Source organism: Python bivittatus, unplaced genomic scaffold (assembly GCF_059951505.1).
Source record: "Python bivittatus isolate LINGU-HERP-01145 unplaced genomic scaffold, Pbiv_v1 ctg000180_np1212, whole genome shotgun sequence".
In the NCBI taxonomy this organism is placed as follows: Eukaryota; Metazoa; Chordata; class Lepidosauria; order Squamata; family Pythonidae; genus Python; species Python bivittatus.
The window spans coordinates 6,239,328-6,265,780 of NW_028277047.1; the positions used below are offsets into that span (position 1 = coordinate 6,239,328).

Consider the following 26,453-nt stretch of genomic DNA (forward strand, 5'->3'; position numbering starts at 1 on the left):
TGAGCTACTGGAGTTTGTTCACATCAACCAAGGGGCTCAGCATTACCTTGAAATTCAGACTAACCACATGGATTTGATAACAGTCTGTACACCTGACTTGAAGAAATGGGAAGAGATTTTATTTTTTTGGTTGAAAAGTTTACAATGCAGTGCAATCAGTTAAATGGAAAAGGCAGCTGTATAAATGCTAAAAATCCAAAAGAACAAAGAATAGAGCACGTTTTTGGTCTTCCCGCCCCCACCCACTTTGTGGGTTCCTCACAGTGCAAGCCATGTCTCCAGGGAGTTGGAGATTTTGGATGGGAAAGGAGGGGGAAAAGAAGTCATTTGGGTGGATAACATGACTGGGAAGCTCCCAAGTGTGGTGAAGGAATAGGCAGGATGTGAAGGGGTAAACATTGTCACCCTCTCCCTAGCATCTCACAACCTAAGCTCTGTTGACTTCTGCATGATCCCAGGGCTCATGAAAAACCAGTCTCACAATTGCTGTGGGGGGAAAGGGGACTGAGATGCAAGCCACTATAAACCTGGATTTTGGTCCCTGAATCCGTTTCTAGACAGTGTTTTTTAGTTCCTTCACATTTTTTCCAATCTGGGAAAAGAAGGGATGTGCAACATTTCAGAACAGTGGAGATAAGGTGGAAGAAAAAAAATATATAATGCACTTTGGACCAGGAGAAAGATGGTTCTGCCTCAACCGTCACATTTAGACAAGTTTAGCCAAGCAGGTGTGTCCACTTCTTTTGCTCCGCATTCGCTCTTTCCTTCTTTCCAGATGACTGCAACAAAAGCACTACAAGCACCTTCCGTGGGGGAAGCAACCCGTCACCTGCATTCCAAGAGCAAACCGCTTTCAACGATGGAAGAGCAAAACCTTCAGAGTTTTCGCCCACGTCGTCTGCTTTTGAACGAAGGGAGCCATCGGTTTCCTTAAAAGGGACCCAACTTTTCTCCAAAAAGGGAAGATGGGGAAACCTGGAAGAAGAGAATCTGTCATAAGCAAACTTGAATAGGTCAGATCATCTAAATAAGATGTTTAACCATTCAAGGTTACAATTCTTGATACGAATGACATTATTTTACAGTTATTTGACTGGGCCATCAGTGATTTTATTTTTCTAGAACCTGATGAGGTTGCTTTGACAACAGTTTGGTTACAGGGAGTCCACGGGTTAAGAATGCCCGGGTTACAGTCGACCCATAGTTAAGAACAGAGTCTACTATAGCAAAATTCAAATTAAATACACAGTGATTTGAGTTAGATACACAAGGGTTCGAGTTCATTACACAATACTACTTATATAGTATTATCACCCCCATCACATCAACCTGTCCCACCTGGTCAGGCAGAGAGGGCATGTTGTGGACCCCTCAGTGAGAGAATGTCAATTGGCAGGGCCCGGGAGGAGAGTCTTCTCTGCTGTCACCCCCGCCCTTTGGAATATTTGCCCCCCAGAGATGTGGCAGACCCCTACCTTCCCGGCTTTCCAGAAAGGATTAAAGACCTGGCTCAGCCAGCTTGCGTGGGGTGACAACAATCTTACCCAATCCTGGGGGTGGCTGGCGCCCTGATGACGCTCCCTGAGTGACTGCCAATTTTAACATCTATCCTTGGATCTATTTACTCTCTATTTATTTAAGATTATTGTATATTGTAATTTTAATTGATTTTAACCGTTTTGTAAACTGCGCAGAATTATTTCAACGAGATGGGCGGTGACAAATTTGATATACAAATAAAATAAATAAAATTATACAATAATAGTGTTCTGGCTTAAATACAAATTCGACTTAAGGACAGACCTTGGGAATGGAACTCATTCTTAAACTGGGACTACCTTTCCATGGCATCAGCCGGAAGTCACTTCTGACCAATTACTTCTAAATATATTTTGTCTCTTATTTTGTTCACTGTCTAGAGTTTCACTGCACAAATGGGCAGTTCCATACTCATTATTTTTATTTATTTATTAAACTGATGAGCATAATTTACTTCCAGGCTTCTCTGGGAAGATGGCTGTTTTTATCCACAATGTCCAGAATAAGGGCAGCTATGGGTAAATGATGAAGCCAGAGCTTCAACATGTGTTCATAGTTGGACTGAGATCTGAAAACAGTTTCTTCGTTCATGGGAACTGAACAATAATTCCTGAACAACAATAATTCCTAAACAACAACACTTCCTAAATGAAAAAAAAACTAGAGTTAATAAACTATGAAAAACATAAGCATGGAAAGATAAAATGAATGTAGTCCTAGCTCCATATGAGAGAAGAAAGCTTCTCATTCAAAAGGTAGCCTGCCTTTGTACTATTATATTTACCGTACGTGGATTCATCCCACTATTTCTGGATTTTAGAAAGCTTTTTCCTTAGTCTTAGTTTGCTTATCTGTATTATAGGGAGATAATAACACTAAGTTCCTTAAACAGAGCTATTTAAGGAATACAACTGCATAACGTGAAGCAATTTTAGTATTTCAAAATGTTCTGCAAAGTTTATAGCGATTACTACCATGGCTATCATTTTAAGAAATCCATTCGCCATATTTCCTGATCCCCCACACAGCCTTGCTGTTTAGAAGCCCAGAACCCACCTTTAGAAGTTGCGGGGTCTGGAGGGCAGCTCCATTTTGGGAGACCTTGTTTGGAAAGTGATCCCATCTCCTGGCAAAGGGGAAGCGATGAAAGGCGTGAGGAAGGCCAGGATCCACCGATCTCCCATTACTTGTCGAAGATTGTTCCGCCAACCCAAGTCGTACTGGCGATTTCCCTCGAACCATTCTTTGGTGGTCTGTCCGCGCAGGGCCAGCAAGCCGTGGAACAGCAGGAAGCTGGTGCAGAACAAGAAGCCCACAATACAGACGTCGGTTACAAAGGCGTGGACAAAGGCTGCAATATTGACTTGCCCTGTGAGAGAGGGAAGGTGAGGTGTAACTTTAGGTGCTCCATCTGGAACCTAGAAGATAAATGCACGTGGAAGAACTTGGACAACTATGAGTGGCAGAAGTTGAGTGACCCGCAGAAGCCAAAAAAGCAGACCTGCTACAGCCGCTTTCTCCAACCTAGAGCCCTCCATATCTGTTGGATGTCAACTTTAATAATCGATTCAGCATCACCACATCTGGGGTGCACCAGATTGGGGAAAGCCATATTATAGCATATTTCATAAGATCTGGTCTAGGAACCCTCCCTTGATGCCAACAGTTAAGATTGGTGTATACAGGGGACAGGGCCCTCTTGGTGGGGGCTTTGAAGGTGCCATCTCCATTCATTAGGCAAGAAAGATAAACAGGGTACATACAGACACTTCAACCAATTTTAAAGACATTTCAGGGCTGTCTTTTAACCATAGTTGGAAATTCCGCAGACCTGTCAGAACAACTTCTCAAAAGTACTGTTTACGTTTGCTAATTATTCAGCAAGTGGGAGGACTTAACCAACCTTGGCTGATCTCAGAAGCTGAACAAAGTCCTCCCTGGCTAGTACTTGGATGGGAGGCCACTTGGGAATCACTAGAAGGCAAACCCAACTTCAGGTTGTCTTCAGCTTTTATGCTTGATAGTATTTATTATTAATTTATTATGCTTACATCGCATCTTTCCTTCAGCAGCGTAAGGCAAGAGATATAGAACTTGCTCCGATTTTTCTGCACAACAGTGACATTTGGAGGTAGGATGAGCTGACAGAGTGATACCAGCTCAAAGTCCTCCAGGGAGTTTCCACGGCTGAGGTGGGATTAGGGGCATGTAGGAATAGGGATGTTTATCAGAAGAGTGGATACCATTAATTCCCTGAGTGTGGTGCCCAGCGCTGCTTGAAAATAAATTTAAAAAATGAAATACGAAATTCTAGGCCTGCTACGTTGGTATGCCTTTCACAGAAGGGAGCTTCTCTCACTCATTCTTACCTATCAGGAGCATCAGCCAAGGCAGGACTAGGAGGAGGATCGTGTGGGCAAGGCCACTTTCCTCTAGCAGCGTCAAAACCACATTGGCGTTGAGCAAGCTACCGTACAGCAAGACGACAGACCCGTAGAGCAGCAGGCAAATGAAGTAGCGGTAGTTCTGATAGCCCAAGCACTGTCCGAGCAGCATGCAGTGGTGGTCTCGTCGCAGGACGCAAACATTACAGGTGAAACAGTGGCTGCAGCGGGGAGGCACGTGGGTCTGGCAGGAATAGCAGTAACTGGAAGAGAGGAGGAAGAATGAGTTGGGCAAGTTGGGCAGGCATATAAATCCAATCCATCCACGATCTACACCCTAGAGAATTCTGAGAATCCAAGGGGTTGACTCGAGAACTGCTACCAGAGATGCAGGAGGAACAGGTGGTCTTCAGACGCTGATGAACTACAACTCCCAGCAATCCTCATTCTTGGTCATGCTTTCTGGAGCAGCTGGCCGTTGTTATCCAGATCTGGGGCCATGCTGTCTCCCTACCTTTGGGAATACTGAGCTGACTTGATAAAAGGCAGGTTCCATATGTTTTGCTTTTTGCTTTACAGAAAAATCTGGATACCTGCCTTCTTCTGTTCACGGGAAACACCCATCAAGTTAAGAAAATAACACGGGACGAAGGCACAGCATACCACTGCCTCTGGAAAGCAATGATTCATAATAGCTTGGCTTTCTGTTTATGCTCATCTGTACTGACACCTATTTCTCTCCCTGCCAAGCAGAATAAAATCTCAACAGGCTCGCTGGGAGAATGAATATATGGCATTACACAAATGATGTAGATCAACATAAAGCAGAGATACAATCGACATAAATTTAACTGCCTCATCCATACTACAGGTACAAGAAACTTGCCCATTATTCCAGTGGGAAGCTCAGAGGGAAATGGGGCTCACTGCATCCACTGCTAAGTGGGGATCCTATTCAATTGAGGATTGACTTATGTATTCGTGTTCTTATGTACCAAACACACTTCCTTTCTCAGCTTCGTTCTTCCACAAAGGGGACGCTGGCTTATTAAAACCTGCCCCACAAGCCATTAGAAAACAGGTTGATTTCATACAAGTTCACTGGTCCAAGTACTGTAGCCCGGCATATTTTTTTTAAGCCGAATTTCAAGGGAACATCTTTCCAAACTCTGGTGCTCCCGACATTGTGGACAGAGAAAGCAGTACAGATCCAGCAAGGAAAAGCCCTTTTCTTGAAATGCCCCGCTCCCCCGCAAAGCCTCAGTGTGACCACAGATCCACTCAGTACAGAGACCAGATCCTCAGATCCTCTGGATTTTGCATTTAGAGAACGGCACTGTCCATGCATACTAGAGAGACAGTCCTGGAAGAAATGCAACATCAGCATGGGCTGGATTGCTAAGGCAACAAAGCCTTATCAGTGCAGCCAGGGGGCACATCTGTATTCCTTTGTGATTCCAAATTCTTCTTCAAACGAAAATACATATATGGAGGCAGCCACTAGATGGCAGCAAAGAGTAACCCATGTCTCTCGGCTGCCGTCTAGTGGTCTGTCTCAAACCTGCAGTCCACAAATAGCACAAGATACTTGATGGCTCCTCCCTCTGTTACACCCACCCCCAGCGATCTACTTCCGTCTTCACGGAAGTCCCACTCCACGCGCGCCCCTTTTTCCCGCCACTTCTATACGCTCCTCCCCCTCACGCGCGGCCGTTCTCCCATTGGCCCCCGCCCCACTCACTCCCATCCTTGCCCCGCCCCCGCCAGCATGACGCCGCGCGTGCTGGGCGAAGCCATGATGAAGCGGCGGGCGTTCTCCAGCGCGCTGCCCAGCAGGAAAAGCAGCCAGGCCAAGGGCCAGAATGGGAACGGCTCTCCGCGCGGGCCCAGTCGCAGCAGCACCACCAGCACCTCCAGGACGAGCGCGCCCGCCAACGCCGCCCCGGCGCATACAGGCAGCACCCGCCGGTCCCAACCGCGGCCTGCCATGGCGGCGCATGCGCGGCTCTCGCACCTCTCTTCCGGGTTCGCTTCAGCCGCGCCTTCCCGCTCAAACCGATGAACGAACTCTCGCCGCCAATCAGCGGCTGCAGAGAGCCTGTTAAGCCCGCCTTTGTGATTGATGGACGAGTCTCCTGTCCAGTCGCGGGAGAGAAGCGTTCTCGGCTTTTGAGACTTCCCTGTTTACCTCAGGGCTGTCGGAGATGCAATTGTATCCGAGCGTTTAAAAGATCATATTGTTTACAGGTGGGCATAACGCCTGCTGGCTATATGGACAAATGCTCTCCACCTCGACCCGTCTTTAGTCCTAGCTTACCGATCTGCCAGGACAGTCCTGGGATCTCCTTGATCCCATCCACCCACCTTATCCATTGTCTTCAGGCCGACTTCCAGCAGCCTCAGCACCCATGATCGTTTTTTCCTACTCTGTCCTCATCCATTTACACCCCGAGCCCAAACCATGTGAGTTTTGGCTTGTAGAACCATCCCCATAGCATTTATTTGGTCTGGGGCTAATTAGCTCTTCCTACAATCTTTACAGTTATCTCCAGATCCATAATTCAAAACCGCTGATCTGCTTTCCATCCCCCTTTCTCAATGTCCAACTGTCGTGAGGGTTCAGGGTTGTCCACAGAGGGCAGTCAAAGAAGTCAAGATGGTGGCCATGGTGGTGGGATCAAAGCTCTGCCGGCTTTTAATGCGCAGTGCCAATATGAATACAAAATAGCATTAGAGTCTTACATTCTTAGGAACAAACAGCATGGGCTGTTTTCAGAGAAGTGTCTAATTGCTTTGCGCTGTTTTTATTTTAAAATACCGTCCCTCAGTGATATCGGCAGCAAGTCACAGTAAAGCCAAAATGGCAACACAAAAAATGATGTAATCATCATACAAATGCCGTGATTTGGAGATCTCATTATTTGATTTGATTTCATGATGTAGTTGGTATGGTGATGTGTTTGTGTCATGAGGTCTGATGCAAGTAGGTAAATTGTGGTATTTGAATGATTAAATCATTAGGGATGGGTACGTGTGGCCATTTGCTCCCCTTACCCTCCCCCCAGAAGCCGATGCTGTCTCAGCTTTTTGTATCCTATTGCTGTTTATGGTTGCATTTTTCCTCCCTACCTGAGTGTGCTTTTAATCTGAGTATTATATTATATTCAAATGCTCAAAAATGAAATATGGATCTAGGACATAAAGAGGTCCTTTTGACATAAATGCAGATGTAAATTTACCATAGTCTTATCGAGAAGCAATTGATCCATAAAATGTTATATCAAATTTAATTGGCTAAGTCTTTAAAAACTGCCACAAACTTCTACTGCTATGTTTCCATTGCAACAGATTAATACGTCTTTTATTTATTGTTGATACCAATAGAGGTGAATATGTGTAGCTCAGGGTTCAACACAACCCCCACCCTTACCAGCACTGGCAAGCCAGGCCACAGCACATAAATAGAGAGCAAATCCCATCGCATTTTAGCAGTGAAGATGTTACCTAGCCGGGTAATGAAACATTTGCAAGAAAAGAACCAAGCTCAGAGAACCCCAAGGACTCCACATTTATTGTTGAATTTGGTATTCTGCTTCTCCATCCATAGGGCACTCAAGGCTACTCCCTCCCAATGATTGGTGCTGTTTCATTTTGATGTGTATGAAGCATAGCAAGTAAATCTGTAGCAGGAATGCATTTGTTTAAGGAATAAAATAACCAGTGTATTTTTCAGAATAAGTTACATATTCCATGCTCAAAGCTTGAAGGGAACAGCGAGCAAAACTTCAGAAACATTTGTCTTTGCTACTAGGTTGCTTTTGGACAAACGTGAAATCCAGGAAGTTTCGTGCAAGAAATGTCTTTATGCCATTATCTTTTATTTTTTTCTTTTCTCAGAATGCTCACCAAACAAGAAACTTTCAGAGTAAAACTGAGACCTCTATTGGTAAGTCCTGAGATAACAAACACAAGAGCATGATGGGGGAAATGGGAAGGCATATGCAGATATTGCACCAGTAGCTGTCAGACGTAGCAGGCAGGAAATCAAGAAATCAGTGTCTCTGAGAGAATTCATAATTTTTATAATTAAATTTCACAACAGAAGGCTGTTAACTTGGACAGTGGAAATAGGAATATTATCAGAATGTATATGATGAGATGGCAAGCAGTGCTAATTTTGATGTGACAGGGAATACTTTCCAGAAGGCATTTGCTCATAGTTACGTAAAGTTTCCTCGGAAAGAATGTCTTGGGATGCTGGGAAAGAGGAAGGTATCGCTTCTCGGCCTTTTGGCTAAGATCAAGTGTAGTATCTGTTCTTATCAGTTTAATATCTGATATGTCCTCTATTTGAGGACTAAATATTAAATGGATTTTTGGAGCTGGGAGATGGAATAGGGGCTTGCTCCATCCACTCCATGCATCAGCCTGGTATTGCAGTACCTCCAGGAATGGTGCACCTCCCATTGGGAGGAATATCATTGGTTAAAAAACAGATGAGATAAATTGAGAGCTAGTTTGGTGTACACAAACCACCATACTAGACAGTAAGGTGGGGAAGCCTGGGTTTGGGCTGGTTACTGTAGTTTATTTGTCTGTGGGGAAAAAGGCAAAGGCAAACCACTGGGAAAAACTTGCTGAGAAAGCTGCAGGGACTTGTCCTGGAAGTTGAAAGGACCTTGGCTTAAGTGCTTTGCTTTCAACTCTCAGAATTTGGGAAAACATTGCTAAAAAGCCAGAAAGCATAGAATCTTGCTTATCTGTTTGTACTCTTTTTTGGGGGGGTATGTGGGCTGATACCTATAACTTGAAATAAGTAATAATATGCTATAGAAGTGTGATTTTAAGCAGTGGATTAAAATCCTTTGTCTAAATTTAGTTTACTTTAAAACATTAAATTAGATCTTGAAGTGTTTTTTTCTAGGTATTCAGTATCTTTCACAAGCCCTTTCTCACTGATCCTAAGAATAACTCCTGTGTAACAGGAGCAGCCTGCAAATGAACTGAGACTTCATTGAGTTATGTAAATGTTGGTGAAATATAAAGAAGCAAAAAGCTCTTGGAATCTAACCCAAATCTGAGTTCATGATATCCTAGATAGAATAAGATCAGTTTTGAAACCTTTTTCTGTCCTCCTGAAATGTCCTCAAGACAGATATTTCTTCTGGCAAGTTTTAAAGCTCATTGGGAGGATTTCAGACATCCAAATGTAACAAAGGACTTTCCGGGAGATGTGACAAGCCTATCTCTTTAAAGTACAGGGGGAGGCTGATTTCTTGCAATACTTCTAGTAAGGAAGGGGTATCCTTTTCTATAAGAAGGATGGTAATAACAGCAATTTCTTAAATTCCAAACATGAGATATGAAACGTGTGGCATCTGGTTTTAATATCTGGGCATCACACATAGACCATGTGAAATAGATACATGAATGAACATATGCAGAAAGTTTTTCCTTTATTACTTAGAAAAAAAGAAAGATGCAATATTCCATCCATCTGGAAAAACAGTTCAGAGGACAAAGTGCCAGGATCTCAAGAAGAACTCAAGTTCCTTGGTTGTTGTGATAGGAAATGCTAGGAAATTTCAGTATCTATTTGGGAAACATGGTTGCAGTCCAAGGTCATAAGAGAACATCTAGAAACTAATTTGGCCTTACTTCTTTCTCAGTATGGAGTCCACCTGATCCTTTTCATTATTAGCCATACGTTTATTCTTGAATCTGACAGCATGTCAAAAATCTTCCCTTGTACCTCAGTGGAAGGTTAGTATCAGTGCTCTGAGTAAGATTTTTCCTCTTTTGCGGTACTGAAAATGGGAACTTTCCACCCTGCCCAGAGATTCTTGCTCTCAACACCGTCCTGGGTCTGGCACAGATTTTGTGGGAGAGAACATTCAGCCCGCTGGGGCAATTTCCTTTTTAAGAGCCCGTGGATCTGCTTTAAGGGGGAATACTTGGCTTCCCAACAGTTGTCTTCACCACCCCCATCTAGTTGGTAGGAACACTTGTGCTGTCCCCTCCCCATGGCCTTTTTAAGATGGAACCTGATCTCCCTTCTGAGGGCTGATAATACTTATTGAGGACTGGTCACGTGGACTGGTTTTGACAGGTGCAGCTGCGAAGCAGGCAGACACACAGCCTGGAAGGACTTGGGGGATCTTGACCTCTAAGGGGAGCTGAAAGGGGAGCAAACAGAAAGGGAGAGTGAAAGCTTGAGCAAGGGGGGACTGTGTGAATTGTAGGAGAGAATAGGCACAGAGGAAAGGGCTTCACAAAACAAGACAACATGACGCAGATAGAAACACACATCCAATACAACCACTCCTACATGGTGACTGATGAGTACATGGCACAGGAGGAAGACTGGGACCGTGACTTGCTGCTTGATCCAGCCTGGGAAAAGCAACAACGAAAGGTAGGAGGCAGGTTGGGGAGAGGACCCAGCAGATCCAAGAAGTATGGACGAGGTTCCAGGCCAAAGAATGGAATGTGTCAAGGATGGCTGCTGTGCCACGACCCGACTGGTTGCTTCTCTAGTTCCTTGCTGTGCTGGTTTTATTGCCAAACATGCATTTGTTTCCAGTGGTACCAGTAAGAAATACTAGTAGTAATTCTGGGGTGCACCTCTGTCTTCTTGGGAGGGGGAGTAAATACCTTGAGTTGGCTTCAGTGGAAGATTGTTGAGTGGGAAAACAGACAAATGCTCCTGAAAGAATGACTGTTATATGGTGCCTGAGGTCATATCTGCTCTGTGGACTTTGTAGCGTGGAGGAAAGACTTGTATTGATTAAAAAAAAAATTACATGGCAGTGGAGCCTGTGTTGGAATCAACTAACCATTTCGGGAATGGCCTGCTTTTCTGAAATCTGATGATCTGAACTAATGTTTTTCTGTAGAGTTAGCTACTACCCTAGAGGAAGAAAGGCATCTTACAGCTATATTATAGGAGTGAGGAGACACACCTTCGAAGAGCCAGCTGCCATCCCTGCATATTAGATACTGTTGCCTGCAGCTGTCACTTCCCATCAGCCAGATCCACATCCTATACAGGACCGACCATGAGTGACATTTTGGGCACAGTACGTCAGGAGAGGTTCACAGTAGTACTGGTGGACAGAAGGGGTGTGCAAAGAAGAAGGAAGGAGTGCATATGTCAGTGGAGTGGAATCCAGCAAGGGCCAGAGCCATGTCTGAGCTATGCCTGGAATGACAGAGATCCAAGAATCAGCTAAATATATCTTTTTGTGGCAGTTGGGAACTTGCCTTAGCACAGCTTGTTTAAAATATTATCACATATGGGGGATATCCTAATCAAGGCTTTCAGGGATGGCCCTAACCTCTTTTCCCAATATAATACAGGGGTATATGCCAGTGCTACTCCCTTAGTATACTGAATACTGATTTACAAACATGCCAGAATATCTGAGTAAAAAAGGACTAAGAACTCTTGTGCCACTTGCACCAGGAAAAGAATACCTGCTTGAGTTTTCAAGGCCCAGCATTCAAGGGTGCATAGAATTTAGGGACTGCGAGGAGAAGGAGAAAGCTTCCTGGAATTCACAAGCTCCAATCCCTGACATAGCATCCTTATTTAAGTTAAATCATGACCTCTTCCTTTCTAAGGATAGCAATGGGGGGAGGAGGGGAAATGCATTATAAAAGATTGGCCTCCTGTCATTGATGCAGCAAAATCTGCTTTTTGTGCAATTCTTATAGGAAGTGCTCTGCAACCCTCTTGGCTATAAGTAAGTCTGTCATTTGTGGAGATCCTATAATAGTCATACATCTGAGACATTCCTCTAAATTCTTTTGTCTCAAAAATTATTGCAGTCATGCTGCAAGAGATCCTCTCAAGCAAAGATCGTTTTCATAAAATTACTAATCTTTTCCCAAAGCGCTTGCGCTCTTCCAAGCTATTCAGACTCAGAGACACCACATTGCCTTTTTTTTATAGGCCAAAGCATATGTGCCAGATTTGGGCTCTGCTCTAGATTTCTGCTTAGATTCTTGACTACTTTTTTTTTTTACTCTCAAGTGTCCTTGTATCTACTATCTCTTAGCCTAAGTTCCCTAATATTAAGAAAACAAGAGTGTCATACTTCACAGGTTCATTCTGCAGGTAACATGATTATATGGAGAAAAATAAGCAATGTTCTGAGAACATAACCTTTTTATTCTGCACCTGTTCATGTATTTTGAGGCAGGGAATTGGAAATCAGTACCATCTTCTATAGAATGTGGATGAGGAAATACTCTCGGAGTTACAATAAAAAATCAGAAGGAGCTTGGTGGCACCTTTCTGACTAACACATTTTATTAAAAGCCATAAGCTTTTGTGAACTGCAGCTTGCTTCAACAGCTCACAAAACTACTGCCTTTTAAGAAAATGTGTGAGTTGGAAAAGGTGCTACCAGACTTCTGATTTTTTGCCACCATAGACTTAGCACAGCTCAGAGTTATGATATTTAACACTGTCTGGCTTTTTAACCAGATTTGGACTATGATATCCAAGGGAGGTCCTTGCCTTTTTGTCTTACTTTTTGTTCTGCCATTGCTGTAGCATCAACGAGTGAAAATATCACTGTCTAGTTTTATTCTAATTTTGAGGATGGGCTGTACTTTACATGTAGCTGAACTTCTACTTTACATGAAAAAGATCCCTGGTTCAGTCCTCAGCACTTCAGGAAGAAGTAGGAAGATCTGAAAACCTTGGGGTGGAGTGGGGTGGAAGGGTCACTTAGTGGATTCCTTCTAACCAGTTATCCTATAAGCCCCTTTATCACCAGCCATTTGGGATTTGTAGTAAAGTATATCTGGAGGGCAGCATATGAGGGAATTTTGGTGTTATTAAGGTAGGATTGTAGACTGATTCAGTTTAGGGCAGCTTCTGATATTTCTAATGCACCAGAGACAGATAAGCAGACAGTAAGTTAGAAACACCATTTTGCTGGTATTCTCATGCCAGTAATCAAACACAAAACCTATCCTGCTGTACGGGACTTTCACTCTGCAATGCAAATTGAACTGACCTCACAATTACATTATGGCCATTTTCCTATGTACGGCATCTCACTGATCTGGTATCTCAGATGCACACTAGCATTCCTCACCCATCTTGTCAGACAAATAGTGATTCTCACCCAAAGTATATAACAGACCTAATTAATCTTTGTGACTGAATAGTTTGAGAGATCATCAACATACTATATGAGGAAATGTCAGCTGAAAGTCTCCTTTCCCTAAAGAATGTGGCGTAAAGGACTCAGGCTAGCCTATCCCAGGGATCCCTTTTGGGCTCTGTAGCTCTGCACTTTAAGGTCTTGGTACGGTATCCACTGATCTCATTGCCAGAAGGATCTCTCCACCTGTTACATTAAGGTCAAAGGCATGGTGGACTTGTGGTAGTGGGGAAAGGCCAGAAGAGCATAAAAATTGCGTCACAGTGTGCCTGATCATTTAGTACAAGTTGTTACTGAGGCCTAGAAGGGAGTTTCTGAGAAAGGGCTGTGTTCATCTGTTTTGATTCAAGATTACTTAACTTTCCCACACGCTGGTGTCTTGCTCCACATTGAATAAACTTGTATCTTCTGTTTTTGTTTTTGTTTTAATGCAATTAATGTAAGTGATGGGACCTTTCAATGAAGCAAGATGTGTAGGCTTCTAGCTAGATCAAGTTCTTACAACCACAAAGAAGTTGCTGGTCTATTGTTGTTGGATATGCAAGAAAATCCTCTTTCTTGTTTTTGCAGTATCTGGCTTCAGTGCTGGTTATGGTATATGCTGGACCAAGTAGACTCACCCACATCACTAAGCTTTCTTCCACACCTTATATCCATTTGCTCTCCTTCATGCAAATCTATATTCCTATTTATCTACCAACTTTCCCCTCCTCCAGCTAGCATGGTCCACCTCTAGAGGAATCAGGTTGGGGAAGGATGACCTACACAATTTGAATCCCATTGCTGGAGGATGGTTATTTCTTAAGTTGATGAAGAAAAGTAAGGCAGATTGTAAAGAAGACAGAGGGCAAAGCATATTTCCTCCCTATTCCAAAATCTGACAGGAGGTTACATTATTTTTACCACGTGATTAAATGAAAATGACAATGGAATTCCATGTCCACTTCTTTCACCTTGAATCCCCCACGTCAACCAAAAAATATTCCAGCTAACCCCCACACCTGGTATGTTTTAATGTACAAAGGTACAGCTGTACCACACCTTGTGGCCACTGTTGACCACAGCGACTAATGAAATGTGATGAACAGACTGGCCACTTTTGCAAAGGTGAATACCTGGAGATACTAACTTCTCTCACCCGCCCCACCTTGCTGATTCGGGGTGGTTTCTTCTATTTCTTGCTGATGCTGGAGATCCGTGGGGGAGGTTTTGCAGCAATTGGGTATCGGGTAGCTGCTGCTGTTCCAGATGCCTTGCCCATGTAAGGCAGTTTCTAAAAACTACTCTTCAGCTCTACTGCTGTGCACGGAGGTAATGGATGAGCTAATGGTATATTTTGGAAGAGGACAGAGCTTAATTAGGGTACAAGAAGGGTCTCCCTGCCCTTCCCTGAGAGATGGATGGGCCTTCAGAAGGAAGAAGCTATTTAAAGAGAGTTGCACAGAGGGCTCTCGCTTGAGGGAGAAAAGTGTGCACTCTATGTGGACAAACTTGGGTTTCTTTTAAAAGAAGAAAATGTTTGGTTATAGGCTTTTAGGTATAGTGTGTCTTCTAAAGGAGTGCAAAGCTAGGCTTGTTCAATAGATAACTTGTTGGTTATTCAGTGTGAAAAGATGAGTTTAAATCTCTACTCAGCTATAGACACTCCCTTGGACTTAGCACCTTCCTTGTAGGGGAGACTTGTACGGAGCATTCAGATGCAGAGCGAGAGAGAGCAAGCCATGCATAATGGAGAATGGGACTGTGATCCCTCCTCTGAATGGAAGTTTTTCATATACACAATAACTCTTTTACTTTTGCCAACATAAAAGGAAACCCATGGTCAATGTTCATCTAATTGCTCAAGAAGCAGATCTGATATTCCTTCCTCAGTTCTGGCCAATCAGTGCTAGGGTCTGAGGCCTGGGCTGGGTGCAAGGCACCGGAATTTCTGATTAGATGCTAAATTTTAATCTTAATGCCTCTTAAACTATCTGTTTTTAGATTCTTGATGTTCTCCATACACACATGCCTGCTCAGAGTGGCCACCCGCAATTTCTGGCTACAAGCTCGAGACTGAATCTTCTGGCCTGCAAAGATTACAATTTAAATTTTGGTGGTAGGGAAAGCTGATATGGGAGAATGTGAAACAAAGCATTTGGAAAAGCAAGAGTAGCAAAGGTGTGAACAAAATATGTTGCTAAGGAGTTTCTTTTATTCAAGGATGCAGCAAAGCTATTTTGTTGAGACCATCTAATCTGGGGAAGACTTTCCCACCAAGGCCCCTGAAATATGTTGGACTACAATGTTCATAATGTTGAATCGTCTTGGCTGAGGATGAGGAGAGTTGTGACCCAACCCCCCTGGAAATCAACAAGTAAAGGAAGTCTGGTGTAAGACCTTCCTTGTAGGGCATGGGAGTTGAAGCTAACTACAAGCCCTGGCCTTGGGGAAACCCTTATTATGTAAGTGGAGCTAAGGGGATTATGGAAGAGACTCATTTAATCCACAGGCCCCAGAAAAAATAAATACCTGTCTATTCCTGCAATACTCTGCAAAAAATAAGTATAATACTCAGATTGATCTAAATTTTTTATCTCCCAAGATCCACACAACTTCAGATGAGACATGCTGGGGTCTGCATTCCATCTCTGAGCATGGCCAAAGTGAAGGAGGGATCCAGGGCCAAAAGAGGATGTGACATTTTGTTTAATAAGTTGGTGTAGCAGCAACAAATGGTTTTAGGTTTTTTTTAAAAAAATAGTTCTATTCCATTTCCACATTTTTTTCTGTTTTTTTTATTTTTCTTAATGAAGCCTGCTAGGAGACTTTGGGCCAGTCTCTCAGCCCTAGGAAGAAGGCAATGGCAAGCCACTTCCAAAAATCTTGCCAAGAAAACCTCAGGGACTAGTCCATGCAGTCTCCAGGAGTCAAGACTTGACTCAAAGGCGCACACACGCAGACACAAAAAAAAACCCATGTAAAATGCATATTTAATCTGCCTTTAAAAGCATTGTTTTCAAAATGTGTTTCTAAATGCATTTGTAGAAGATGTTAATTGCATACTTTTTAAATCAAAAGATGTATTTCAGTGCGTTTCGTTGTCACAAATGAAGTAATTAAATAAACCCTCGGCTACTGTTCTGCCCATTAGACAGAGAGATGCCAACCAGCACATTTCGTACAGGAATCCATAAACTTACCTTCGTATGCATTCCTCTCCTCCAAAATGAGATTGAAAAAACCAAAACATCCACTTCTCCTCCCTCTACCAAACTTCTTATTTATGTTACATCATCTTTTGGCCATCCCCAACAGCACACAATGGAAGGGATTGCCTCTTTTGTAATTGCGTTGGCAGCTGCCAAATCCGTTAAGCCTCATAAACAGCGGCACACGGGACAAAGCCATTCCTGGCATGGCACCTGCAGGGAGATGTTTGCCTTGGCTAGCCTCATTGTGCGAAACCGGAAATAACTTCCCATTGTGTCAGTAACACAGAGACACACATACATACACACACCTTCCGTTAAGAGACAGAGCTCAAATCCGGGCCCTGTACTGTTTGGCAAACTTGCAGACTGGGGAAGAGCCAAAATAATAAGAGCCTGACAAAGATACTGAAGCACGTGGACTGTTTTGCTCACATTACCTGGTAGTACAAAGGGCATAAAGTATTATAAGGGATGAGTAGCTTTATAATTTCATACTAGTTGCGGAAGGAGTAGAGAAATTAGGCTGGAAGAGTTACTCAGGGAATCAGAATGCATCCTGCCTGAATTACTTTTCTAGTCAAACATGTCAGTGATTTTTCTCCCCAGTTCACAGTGGCATTCCAGCGGATTGAGAGTAGCAATTGATTTTTCTGTCTCAGAAACATATTAAGAAACAGGCCTTTAGATCTTGACCATTTTCTGTTTGTCCCCTTTTATTGCTCTTGTGAAAGCGGAGGCAGTAAAGAAGACTAATTTCTGAGCCAGCTTTCATAATGTGGACGTATTTATTATACCCTAACAAACCTATTTATTACAATATTAGATTTTTTTTTATCCCGCCTTTATTATTTTTATAAATAACTCAAGGCAGTGAACATACCTTATACTCCTTCCTCTTCCTATTTCCCCCACAACAACCCCACAAGGTAAGTTGGGCTGAGAGAAAGTGACTGGCCCAAAGTCACCCAGCCGGCTTGCATGCCTGAAGTGGGACTAGAACTCACCGTCTCCTGCTTTCTAGCCTGGTGCCTTCACCTCTTGACCAAAGTGGCTCTCAGTTTTTATCCTATATTTCCTTCAAAGAAATCAGGGGGGCATATATGGTGCTTTCCATCCCTTATTTTATTCTCCCAACAAACTGTGAAGAGGGCTGGGGCACATAGGGTTGCATGCAACCATCAAATTAATTTAAAAACCTCAGTATGAGAAATCTGATAGCAGTCTCTGGTTTCATTGCTCAGTATATTGATTGAGAAAGAGAAGGTAAGAGAATGAGATGAAAAAGGAAACCAGAAAGAAACCTTGCTTGCTTCAGCACTATCTGGATCTCCAATGAATTTCCCCTGATTAGACACTCCTCCTCGTAATAATTGACTCAAAGTTACCCAATGAAAATATATATATATTTTCATTGGGTAACTTATGTTTTTGATAGATAGATAGATAGATAGATAGATAGATAGATAGATAGATAGATAGATAGATAGATAGATCATTGGGTAACCTTGAGAGAGAGTGTGTGTGTGTGTATATATATGAATGATATTGAATATTTAGATGTCTTTATGATTAACCTTGAGTTGCCTACCTGAGTGGGAATCTGGTCTACCCTGTTGCAGTTTCCTGATTCCAATCACCCCACCACTTTGACTGAATTACAGTAATGAGTAAGCATTTATCTGATACAGTATTCTATTTAAGCCTTCTAGGTACTGTATGTCTCATCAGGGACATGGTTCTTTTGGCCATTGGAAACTTAATACAGATATAATTGAGCATGGAAGAGCTGTGGCCTGATCCTTTCGGATCAAGTGAGGTTTTCTTTTTTCTTTTTTAAATATCAAAGGCTGCATTGGGAGTCTCCAGAATTTAAAGTGTGCAGGACCACTCATTTCTCTTCTTTTGCCCTTCCTTCTCCCTCTGACATCCTTTTTGTGCTCTCATGTTCCTTCTGTCTGACACTTGTTTGCTTTTGGACAGTTTTCTCCCTCTGCTATCAGAAAGAAAAATATCAGAAAGTATAGTCCGTTCTTGTCTGCCGATTTCCCACTTGTATTATACGGCTGTGCCTTCTGCTGCAAGCACCAGTGAGATGACCAATGATAATGATTGATGGCTATGTATGGAAATCCATGTCTTGATCAGCTTAGTTTTGTTTATTCATGTAAGCTTCTTTGCTCTGGCAATTTAACCAATTTGATGGCCATATTTGTTGACTACTACCCAAATCTTGCACATCTTCTTTTGTAGCTTAACCAGTCTTTGTGAACACATAAAGCAACTTTTTCTTAGAGATGAAGCCAGAAAAAAAATTTAGAGCACCACTCAGTTTAGAAGCATCCTCTAATGCATTCAGTCCAGATACATGCTTTCCTATCCAGAGCAAAGCTTCAGGGTGGAGAAAAAACATTAAATTCCGTGACTGCTACAGAAGCCGGCTGAGAAAGCAGAGATTGCTGGAATCCATGATGTTATTAAATTCTCCAAAGCAATATTCTAAATGCTATTTCAGGTTTTTAAACGTTTTAAAAAGTCAGTGGTCCTTCTAAGGGGCAAAGTTTACTGCTGCACCATTGTTGATTATTTGCTTATCAGCTGGATTGGAAAGTCAGAAAGGTTGGGCCAACATCTATTGGAGATGCATGATGACCTTCCTATTTATATATCTGCCTTCATCTCAGGGGTGCTAAGCTCCTACTACAACACATTACTCAGTGAAACAGGAAAAAAATCTGTCCTAGAATTCAATTATGTATGTATATCCATATTTGTGTTCAAATTTCAGATTTGGGTGAATTTCAAGGTATGGAAATTTTTTTTAGATATTTAAAACTCCCCTCTCCCACAATTCATAATTTTTTTTGGTTGGATTTTCAACCAACGCTTATACCATGCGCATCCTTAAAATAGCCCAGAAATCAGAGAACCCTCTATATGTACAAAACCTCTGATTTCATTTTAAAAAACCCAGCTTGCTATATATCTCTTGTGCAAGCAAATGGATGCTGAAAAGAGTTTGGCATATGTAGCTTCTTGAACAGAGTCCAGGAGCAAATTTACAGGGTGTCCATTTTTCCCATTTGTCATCTAGTGAAGAGAGAATGGAAACCATTGTGTGAGTTGTATGTTACATTTTTGGCATTGAGGACAATGCAAACGAGGATGTGTGCCTGTATATATCTCCTCTGAACTATGGAAACCTATCAAACATTATGGTTTAATAGAGAAGCTCTGGAATTAATTCTTGATCAGGAGGAAATGCATAGACTGCTGGGTTTGCTAAGCAATGACAGAAGATTTGTAAGACTCCACACTGGAATTAAATCTGCTTAAATCCAAATGTGCAGTCGTTCATTCTGTTTTGTATTCTGACTTCATTTGCATCCTGCTTTTCCTCCAGTTAGGAAGGCTGGCTTCTTAAATAATTGTGTAACTGTGAATAGGCTGCCAAAAAAGAATAGATATATAATTACCATTTTTCAAACTGTAGGAATTTAGGGCAATAACTTTCTAATTTACCTCTTTTTCTACCAAAGGCCAAATTTTTAGCAGAAGCTATAAAATAAAAAAAGAAATTTAATGTGTGTTCCACAAGTGGCTCAGCAGATACTTACTGATCTTGCAGGAAAATAATTTCCTGTCAATTTATTTTAGCTGAAAATCCAGATAATTCACATCAATTTAGGGTCTCTGTAGCTTCCTCTGATATTCCAGCCTTAACATTCTTGCCTCCAAAAACAGTTACTCGAAATAGACCGATGAGCAGACACTGCCCAAATGTTTTCAGAATAAATGATTGCTCCATAAAACGTATTTTTAGCAGCTCCTTGTATTTAATTCTATCCTTAAAAAGAGAGGAACCGAGAAATAGGTGCAGTGCCTTCGTTTACTGTGTGTCTTTTGGTGATAGAGGGAAGAGAATGTGCTCTCCCTATAATAAGAAAGAGCAGATTTTAGGTTGCACGAGTTCTACATAATTTGTTACTAGAATATGCTAAAGAGTGGCTCAAATAAGGGAACATAAAAATTGAAGAACATTCTCTAGCCTAGGAGCTCATATTTAATACCACCACTGGAGTTCATATATGTAAATCCTTTTGGTCAGAAATCTACTTCTGTTCCCCAGCACTACCACCACCCTAGCTTCCTTGCTTTCGGCAGTCTTATTTAGGATGAAAAGGCTTTTTCTGGGGGATTGAACCTCCCTCTGCTCTCCTGCAAATAATTCAGATTTTATCAGCACATCTCCCCCAATGCTCTCCCCACTTCTGCTCTATATTTTTGCTGACTCTCAGGGGTAAGTAGGATAATCAGAATGGGTAAACGCATCCAGAAAATCAGGACTAAGGTTTTGGTTGTGTCATTGTCTACCTTTCGAAGCAGCCCAGGTCAGGAAACAAGACACCACAAGAAATACTAGAACTCTGTTGATCTAAGCTCTAATAACAGAATATTGAAAGACCAATAGAGTTTCTATTTCCCTCCCTGTCAAGACAGGGTGATCTTGAGCTTCTGATGCTTCCCTGTTTTCCTGGGCTAAGCTCATGCTTTATTAATGATCGCTGCATATTTTCTTCAAGACCAAGTCTTCACTGTACTTCTCTACAGCCACGTTGATGACTACAACAGCCAACAAGCTTCAATGTCACAATCAGGCTGTTCTGCCAAGCCCACCTATCTGCAGGCAAGAATGGGAAGTCAGAGCACTGGCTTTGGATATAAAAGGCTCCAGTCCAATCTCTCTGGCACTTCTGGGTAGGACTAGGAAAAATGACTGTCTGAAAAGTGACAGTCCCACTACTATGAGATGTATGCGGGCAGAACTGAATTTAGAAGGGTTTGATTCAGTATGAGGCCATTTCCTATTTCATAAACCTTCATGTTGCTATTTCTATCAAATAAAAGTCCCTCAGACAGAAACATTGGTAAAACAAATCACAAATTTCTTTTACTGTTCCAATTATAATTTTCTCAGGGAATAGGACTATTGTAAATCCATTTTACCCTCTGGACATACTTATAGGAACTATCTTTTCTTGTGTTTATCTACTCACTTTCAAAGAGTAATGCTTTGTCTGAAGAAAAATTGTGAAATTGTTGGGATCATTTGAATAATAATTCAGTGAAAAAATACTAAAGGTGTGGGTCTTTAGTTTTTTCACACACTGACTGTTCTCTACAATTTCCCTCAAATGTTCACTGCCCAGATTGTCGCATTTTTTTTCTGTATCTGATTTGCAAAATTGGATTGTAGCAAACACTGTTACAGCGCACAGGATGATTCCAAATTATTATTAATTATTAGAATTCAGACAATTCCTTTTGTAAACCTCCTAGTTTACTCCATCTCTTTCCTAAAAAAAAGGTGAAGGAAGAAAAGGTAGAATAGCCACATAATTCATTTTATTTCCCAGTGCAATTCAAGGGCTGGTTATCACCTTTAAAACCCAATGTGGCATGGGGTCAGGACATTTGAGGGACCAGCTATATCCAGTGGTTTCTTCCCATACCACCAGATCCAGCAAAGCAGGCATGCTTCAGGTCCCCCTGTGAAACAGCATCTTGGAGATGTGCTGTCACGGCACCTGCCTCACGGAACAGCCTCTCCCCCCGCCCCCAAGATTCAGATGGTCCTGACCATGTTGGCCTTTCAGAAGGTGTTAAAAAATTGGCTCTTCCCTCAGGTTTTAGGGTCAGGGTTAGTGGAGCCTGGTTTGTTCTTTTGCTCTGAATTGACTGGGGACTTGAGTATTTTTACCTAGTATCTTTTAGTTTTCTTTTTACTGTTTAATACGTAGGTGTTTGTTTTTATATCTTTGCTAGCTGCCCAGAGTTATTTGATTAAGATGAGTGGCCATATACATTTGCAGAATAAATAAAGAAATTGGAAGTGTAAGAGCCCTTTGTCTAGAAGCATCATCTGCAGAGTATAAAATGTATTCATTTGAATACTGCTTCAGCAGATTGTGGAAAAGCAATGCCTAACTGCTGATCAGTTCTAGCGGGTGTTGGAAGGAGCTATGAGTAGTGGATTTCTGAGGCTACAGTTGGGAAGGCGGAAAGTGAGACTTGCTCAGTTTTATTCATTTGCTGTAAAGTGGAAGAAAGTAAAGGAGGACTTTCTGGACCAACTTGTTAGGAGAACACAAAGCTCTGTGTATTTCATAACAGCAAGAATTCCTTCATCCTTAGGAGCTTTTCTCAGAAGCCAGTTCTCTGATTCCACCAGAAGATTAGACACTAAATGCATTTAGTCCTCACTGAAATGAATGGATTATGATTAACATGTCCCATTGATTTTGATGAGATCTGATTTAACCTAGATCCAATCCCTTGTGTCTCCTTTCCATTTAGGAGCACATGATAGCGATCAGTATTTACTGAGCTGAAGATAATTAGCATTCGTATCCTTTTTTTAATGAAATTTCCTTTTCCTCTTGTTCAACTGTGCTTTTTTAAAACCTTAATGGAATCCAAGAGAATCGGAGGGAAACTATCTTGAAATGAATACTGAATTGTTGATATTCTGTGATGGAACTGGATAGTCTGGAGAAGTGAGAATGAAGGGCACGGTAACATGTTTAAGATTTTCCAGGGTTCTGTTTTGATCCTGTGGCTTTTAGTTCTATACTACTTGTCTATATCCATTTTATACCAGATTAACTTTCATGACTTCTCCAAAGAAATGTGCAAGCAGTTGTGTCCATTCACACCGCCAGAGGTACAACAGTTCCTGTTTAACCTCATTCAAGTTTGCAGGGTAGATCTGGGAACAGAAAATGAATTTCAATGGATTACAGAGAAACTTGCTGTAGAGAACAGAAAGTTAGCTCATTCTGGCTTCTGTATTCAGCCAGTGGTTTCAGAGGGGATCTGGAAGGCAATGACCTTCTGATCCCTGGAAGAAGATAAAGCAAAGGAGAGAACAACTTAACTGTATCTGTTGGCCAGAGAAGGAGAAGCGGCCTCTTTATCTGCCAAAAAGAGAATTTCCCTCTTACCCCAAATTGCCCTGAGCCTGGATATCTGAAAGGAAAGCAGTTTAACCCCATCCACTGACTAGGGGTATAATGACTACTGAGTAATTGGCTCTCCTTCTTCCAAAAATGTCAAGGCAAAAGTGAAGCCAACTTGGTACTGTCTACCAGCTAGAGAAAGAACCGCTACAGAAGGCTCACTTTCTTCCCTTCTACCCCAAAGGCCTGTTGCCTTGAGACTGCAAAGCAAGAGGAAAAGAGGGTAGGCCCATCTGTTGGCTGAGAAAAAAGAAACCACCCACTGGTATCTAAGGAAGGGGAGATCCGCTTGTATATAAACGGCCCCTTAGAACTCACCGTTTTGTTCCGACCTTGAAGAATTCATCTCCTTTCGCTCTGAGTGTCTTGTTTTTCAAATATGTAACTGTGGCAGCAGGATCAATCTCTATCATCATGAGCCACTTGGGGAGGTGAGCCGCTTAACTAAAAAGGGGATGAAAGTACAACAAATAAATAATTAAAAGGTGGAGGGTAGGGCCACTCTTTTTTGCCATCTTCTCCCACCCATTTGCGTAAAGAGCTGAGGCAGCGTCAGAGATGCCCAACATGGTTACCAGCTGCTACACTAGAGAACGTTTTGCAACATGCTATCTAGTCTAATTTCAGTGGTGGGTTATGCATGTTCAGCAAAGGAATCTGCAACGAAGAGTGAGTAGGTGAAAATCCTCCCTTGTCAATGAATTTGGTGATGTTTTGAGTATATTTATTTCTCTATACCAGTGTTTCTCAACCATAGCAACGTTAAGATGGGTGGACTTCAACTCCCAGAATTCCCCAGCCAGCAGCACTGCTCTATACAGTGTATACACACTACCAAAGAATCAAGAGCTTTTGTGGTGCTTGCCTTAAAAGTCATAACATGCTTACAGTACTGAGTGAATCTGTTTTCTTAACGAGCAGGTTTTCCACTTGATCTTTTAGATTAGACTGTGCACAGGGTGCACTTGTAGTAACTTTATAAAAAGAGAAATATGTATAATTAAGCTGATCTTGGTAGAATGAAACTCTCATGCAAAAGTCCAGACTAGGGCTCTCCCGTGTCCTTTTCACTATGTGGTGAACACTAGCCGAGCTCCATTGTTCAGATGCTGGATCTGTATAGAGCTTAGGTTTGGCAAGCGCAGTGCCTGAAATGTGTGTGTGTCCTTCAGAGAATGTGCCATCTCTTCCAGTCACAGTGATAAATTGTGACCAGTGAGTATGTTCTGCTCTGTATACCCTTTACAGTATGCACAAGCTTACCACTTTGAGTTGGATCACAAACAGTACTCTCCTTCCCTCTGGCACCAGGAGGCCAACCATAAAGATCTTCTGCAGACTCAGGGAATTACATGAAGCTTGCTTCATTGCAGGCACTTTAAGCCAGATCTAAATTTGGCCAGGCATGGGGGGCAGAGGAGGACAATGTAACTCAGTTGGCTAAAGGCACTGATCACCCCACAGCTTACTGCTGTATCTGTTAATTTCACATGTTCCTTCTCCAAGCAGAAAATCACCTATCCAATTATTACTTTCCTGGATTTCTTTTTTAAAATATCATTTGTTTAAATAAATTCAAAGAGATAAAGCCCCCAACATTTAGCCAATGCTGCTCTCCCGTCTAGTTCACTATTATTTGCTTTGATTATCAGTGGCTCTCCGGAATCTTAAAAAAGGATCTTTCTCGTCACCTTTTACTTAACATTTTATTCATTTGTTTGTTAGTTAGTTAGATTTATATCCCACCTTTCCTTCAGGAGCTCAAAACAGCAAACACAGTGCTCCTTCCTCCCATTTTTCCCTATGGCAACCTTGAGAGGTATATTAGTCTGAGAGAATAATTGGCCCAAAGTCACCCAGTGAGTTTCTGTGGCCAAGAGGGACTGGAACCTGGGTCTCCCTGGTGAAGATGTGGAACTTAGGAAGTTGTCTTAGATCACATCCAATTATTAAACCATCTAACCTGGTATTGTCTGCACTGATTGACAGCAGACTTTCAAAATGTTAACCGAATAGGTCCTCAGCCATGAGAATAGCCTTTCCCCCCACGGCTGCACAGTGGGCTCACTCACACAGTACATAGCACAAGATATATTCCCCCACTCATTCCCTGATGGTATTTCTCCCCTATATTCCATATCCCTCAATGTTTTTATGACACTTCTGCCATATTTTAATCTACAGGTATTATAACCGTTATCATTTATCTTCACTTTCTTCTTTGAACGTATAGGGATATGTGCCCAGAAAATTAATTTTTTTCAGGCTATTTTTCATTCTGTGTGTAGATACACAGCTGTGAAGATTATTTTTAAACCTGCATTCTTGCAAAGTTGCAGAAGTCTGCACACAGCTTATTATATGTTAAAATAAAAAGGAAATGGCAGCACAAATGGAAACTAAACCAGGTTCAATGGACTGTGCTGCATTATCATACAACATACATGTGCTTGGTACCTCTGTGACAGTGTTTCTCAACCTCAACAACTTTAAGATATGTAGACTTCAACTCCCAGAATTCCCCAGCCAGCCATATATCTTAAAGTTGCTGAGGTTGAGAAACACTGCTCTGTAAAATGGTGCATGGAGTGACTAGACTAAAAAAAACTCAGCCTCAACAGGAGCTGCCTGACTTCTTGCTTCTCCCACAGTTGTAGTGCTACAAGTACCTTGTGGCTGGTGCTTATACTATAAACAGCAATGATAAAACACATATGACCTTTCAAATTCTGCCTACTTCTCTCACAGTTGCAATGCTATGCCAAGCTCCGCGGTACTAGATCATGTTATAACCACGGTGGTTACGCTGCATACATTAACCTGTGCCCTTAGAGTCACCATCGCAGGAGCTAGACAGCCATCTATTGGAGGTCTTTGGATTTGGGTTCCTGCCCCAGGCAGGTGCTGGACTCAGTGACTGGAGTAGCCCTCCCAGCTCTGGGATTCTGTGCTTTGGCACTAGCTTTAGCCCCGTGGCGATGGCTTCCTTTCATAGCAGCATTTGAATGGGGCTGGCTCAGAGTGGTCCAAATTCGTTTTATTTCCAATATATACAATCATATCCTAATCCCGGGCACATCTTTCTAACAAGTTGTTGCAGGCATCTACCGTGAATATATGTATTGCTCTTGCTAATTCTTT

The 26,453-nt window shown here is 42.1% G+C and overlaps 2 protein-coding genes and 1 non-coding gene across 3 annotated transcripts in view; 2 read left to right on the top strand and 1 right to left on the bottom strand.

Moving 5' to 3' along the window:
- Positions 1-2,599: 2,599 nt before the first annotated feature.
- ZDHHC24 (zDHHC palmitoyltransferase 24) lies at positions 2,600-5,931 on the bottom strand. Its single transcript, XM_088137441.1, has 3 exons — positions 5,665-5,931; positions 3,909-4,186; positions 2,600-2,832 (listed from the first exon to the last, which is right to left on the bottom strand). Exons 1-3 carry the CDS (start codon positions 5,910-5,912, stop codon positions 2,723-2,725), a joined length of 636 nt encoding a protein of 211 aa, XP_087993567.1. The 5' UTR covers positions 5,913-5,931; the 3' UTR covers positions 2,600-2,722.
- A 2,266-nt stretch (positions 5,932-8,197) lies between these two features.
- LOC112542010 (U2 spliceosomal RNA) lies at positions 8,198-8,388 on the top strand. Its single transcript, XR_003085917.1, has one exon. It is a non-coding gene; the product is annotated as a U2 spliceosomal RNA (small nuclear RNA).
- Positions 8,389-10,022: 1,634 nt separating this feature from the next.
- ACTN3 (actinin alpha 3) overlaps positions 10,023-26,453 on the top strand; it is a 36,897-nt gene continuing 20,466 nt past the window's right edge. The window contains exon 1 of the mRNA XM_007439038.4: positions 10,023-10,338. Coding sequence (XP_007439100.1) covers positions 10,210-10,338 — 129 coding nt within the window. The 5' untranslated portion in view covers positions 10,023-10,209. The remainder of the gene's footprint in view (positions 10,339-26,453) is intronic.